The 3,618-nt window shown below is 40.7% G+C and overlaps 1 protein-coding gene across 1 annotated transcript; it reads left to right on the forward strand.

The window, feature by feature from the left end:
* The first annotated feature begins 317 nt into the window (after positions 1 to 317).
* On the forward strand, positions 318 to 3,153 carry LOC140155788 (potassium voltage-gated channel subfamily A member 1-like). Its single transcript, XM_072178755.1, is given in 2 exon segments — positions 318 to 1,907; positions 1,910 to 3,153. Coding segments are annotated over 2 exon segments (1,650 nt in total). The 5' UTR covers positions 318 to 1,171; the 3' UTR covers positions 2,824 to 3,153.
* Positions 3,154 to 3,618: the final 465 nt, after the last annotated feature.

Here is a 3,618-nt window from a genome sequence, read left to right on the forward strand (position 1 = left end):
AGTCGTGGTCGACGCACTACTTGATCAACGACCTTATCTTCATACGATAGCAGCCTTCGCTCGGAGATGGATAATCAATTATTCAAATTTCACAACAACGTCATAACTTCTTATTTCATCCGGGCACTCGCTTAGTGCTGCCAGATTTAGCATCGCCAGAGCGCCTGACAAGCTAATATATTTTCATATAACCAGAGCTCTATAACGTCCCCACACTGACAGCCCAATTGGGCTTAGAATTACCTCACTATTCTATTTTCCCGCATGCTGATGCATGGGTTGCGAGCTGTGCAGCTCAGCTCACGTCCAATCGTTAGCAGAACGAAGCGGTATTGGTGTTCAGTGAATTCACCTGCAATTTTTTTCTTCGGCTTGTTAACCAATATCGCCATGTTGTGAAGATAATTCCTTCGTCGTCTGTTTTTTGGTCAAGGAACCTCGGCGAAAAAAATCATGCCATCGGTCCTTGGACTTGGAGGGATACCTTGGTACCGTTATAAGAGTGTGGATGTGGTTTGTCTGCATTGGTTTGAGAGTGGAGCCGTCGCGTAAACTGGAGCTGGAGGAAGTGAGTACTTTTTCGGATGCTGAGATTTGTGCGGAGCAAGTAAATGATGTGATTTTACACTACAACAGGGAGAAGGATTTATGTATGTTGCCATACTCATTTACGTGTATGTGTTTTCTTATTTGGCAGTGGATAGGATCAAGGAAAACTACTAGCACAACAGAGCTGTTAGAATAATGTCAAAATGAAGGGGCCCTTGGTGATTAAGGGTCCATGGGTGTTGAAGTGAAAAAATAAAAATTTAAAAAAAACCCAGCAGCAGCGAGTGCGGCAAGCTAGTAGACAACTCACTGACTGAAATATCTGCTTTCTGTAATTGGACAACAGCAGCAGTACTGGATTTGTTAATCTGGGAAGAAGCTGATGTGTTGTTCTGAACTTGGCCATATTTGTTTGCAGTGCTGTCCACCAAATACACAGCATTGTGGATATTTAGACCAACGCCTTGGTGCGGGCGCTGGCAGAGCCACCACCAAAAAGGGTGGTGTATTTTTATTTTAATTTGGTGGCGGCCTTACCAGCACCGTGTCAGGCAAAATAGAGTTCATCGAGCGCTGGGGGTTAAACCCCTTGTGGTCTCGCCCAAGACCGTGGTGGAGAAAAATGGAGCCCTCGTCCCTAATTGGGATGGATGGGAACCCCCACTCATATGCGCCACGAAATTCAGCAGGGGCAGATTGTCGATCATTACCACGTCTACTAGACCACGGAGAGGAAGACAGTGGCGATGAAAGCGATGATGGCCCAGGAGATGAAATTGGAAGTGGACAAGCTTGGGAACGAATCACAATAAATGTTAGTGGGTTACGTTTTGAAACCCAAGCAAAAACCCTCCAACAGTTCCCAAATACACTCCTCGGAAACCCTGAAAAACGACTCCGTTATTTTGATCCCTTAAGAAATGAGTATTTCTTTGACAAGAATCGACCAAGCTTTGATGCCATCCTGTATTATTATCAAAGTGGTGGTCGATTACGGAGACCAGTCAATGTGCCTTTAGATATCTTTACAGAGGAAATCAAATTCTATGATCTAGGTGAAGATGCTATGTTGAAATATCGAGAGGATGAAGGGTTCATACAAGAAGAAGAGAGAATCCTACCTACAAATGCAACTTTTGAAAAAATATGGGTAACTTTTGAATACCCAGAAACTTCTAAAGCAGGCAGAGTAGTAGCCATTATTTCCATGGTAGTCATTCTAGTCTCGATCATAACCTTCTGTATGGAGACTATGCCAGAATTTAAACATGAGGGAGAAGAAGCCATGCCTAAATCTAAAAACCAACAACCCCCTCCTTGTGGAGGACCAACGCCTAGTCCATCACCGCAAGGAAATGGTACGGAGCAGCTGCCGAAAATTCCCTGGCAGAATACTTCCGCCAGCCATTCTTCATTATAGAGACCATATGTATAATCTGGTTCACATTTGAGTTTTCTGTCCGTTTTGTATCTAGTCCCAGCAAGTTTCAGTTTCTCAAGAACATTATGAATGTTATTGATCTTGTAGCTATACTTCCATATTTTATCCAAGTGGGTACCATGGTAGCGCAGTCCACAACAGATCGCAATAGTCAAGCCATGTCGTTAGCCATCCTTCGTGTTATCCGACTGGTACGCGTGTTTAGAATATTTAAATTATCACGACATTCAAAGGGGCTACAGATCTTAGGTCGAACTTTAAAGGCTAGTATGCGGGAACTAGGGCTGCTAATATTTTTCCTCTGTATTGGTGTAGTACTGTACTCCAGTGCAGTCTATTTTGCTGATGCAGATAGCAGAGATGAAAATGGCAATCCAATTTTCAAGAGCATCCCAGATGCTTTTTGGTGGGCTGTAGTCACTATGACAACTGTGGGGTATGGAGATATGAAACCTCAGAGCACTGGTGCTAAAATTGTGGGTTCACTTTGTGCCATAACAGGCGTGCTTACCATCGCTCTACCCGTGCCCGTGATTGTGTCTAACTTCAACTACTTTTATCACAGAGAAGCTGAAAGCGAAGATTCGGGACAGTACTCACATGTGCATAGTTGTCCATATCCTCCATCAGGAGAAAGGAGTGAGGATGACGAGGGCAGTCAAAGCGGGGGAGAGGAGGACCCCTTGAACCCTGATAACTACGTAGAGATGGAAGAAGGAATACTTCCGGGAGGCACAAAACCAAACCAGCATGATACGCTCAGGCCCAACAACGTGCAGGGTAATTGTATCGGTATCAATCTCAATGCTATGAGCATTGAAACAGATGTATGATGGTGGGCAATTGTGGGATATTATAGTTTAACCACTATGACAACAGCTTCATCTTTTGGGCACAAGTCTTGAGACTTGAAGTTTAAAATCTAACTGGATTAACACTAACTCATAAGTCCTTTACTAACACTTGTGATTCTAACTATTACATTGCTCAAGTTAATTCTTTATGTGAAAAGTTTATTTGTGCCAAAAAGATGGTCTGTTTCTTAGTGTGATAACCTCTGACCCTTTTCTTGCAGTCATACTTTTAGTATTATTATATATGCCATTATCTCTTGTCCTGGAACGTCATCAAAGATGATATGTCTGGAAATTTTAGCTACATCATTAATTAATGCATGATTTGTATAAATTGTGCAAAAAAATAATCTTATATTCATATTTATATTAGCATTTTCATGAAAAAAAGAAAATTCATCTTGCCTCTAAAGCAGTATTCCATATCGTAGGCAAAATATTTAAAAAATCAGATTTTTCGTGTTATATAATTACAATTGTATGGTCATTATGAATTATGTATTGCTATGATGATGCTCATTTACAAATATTTTGAATAAAATACCCGGTGTTCTGTAGACCAGACATCCAAAAAAATTAGAAAAAAATTACAAAAAAAAGAAAACCTATTTGACTTCCAACCCATACATGTTTGTTCACAAAATATTTGAATGTTTACAGTAGTATTTTACCCAACCTGTTGTACTTTTAATTAGCTGATATGATATTGATAATAATTAGTTATTTGATTAGATTTGAATTGCAGCTGACTATTCCACTTTTTGTATGGATTTA

Source organism: Amphiura filiformis, chromosome 6 (assembly GCF_039555335.1).
Source record: "Amphiura filiformis chromosome 6, Afil_fr2py, whole genome shotgun sequence".
NCBI classification, from domain to species: Eukaryota; Metazoa; Echinodermata; class Ophiuroidea; order Amphilepidida; family Amphiuridae; genus Amphiura; species Amphiura filiformis.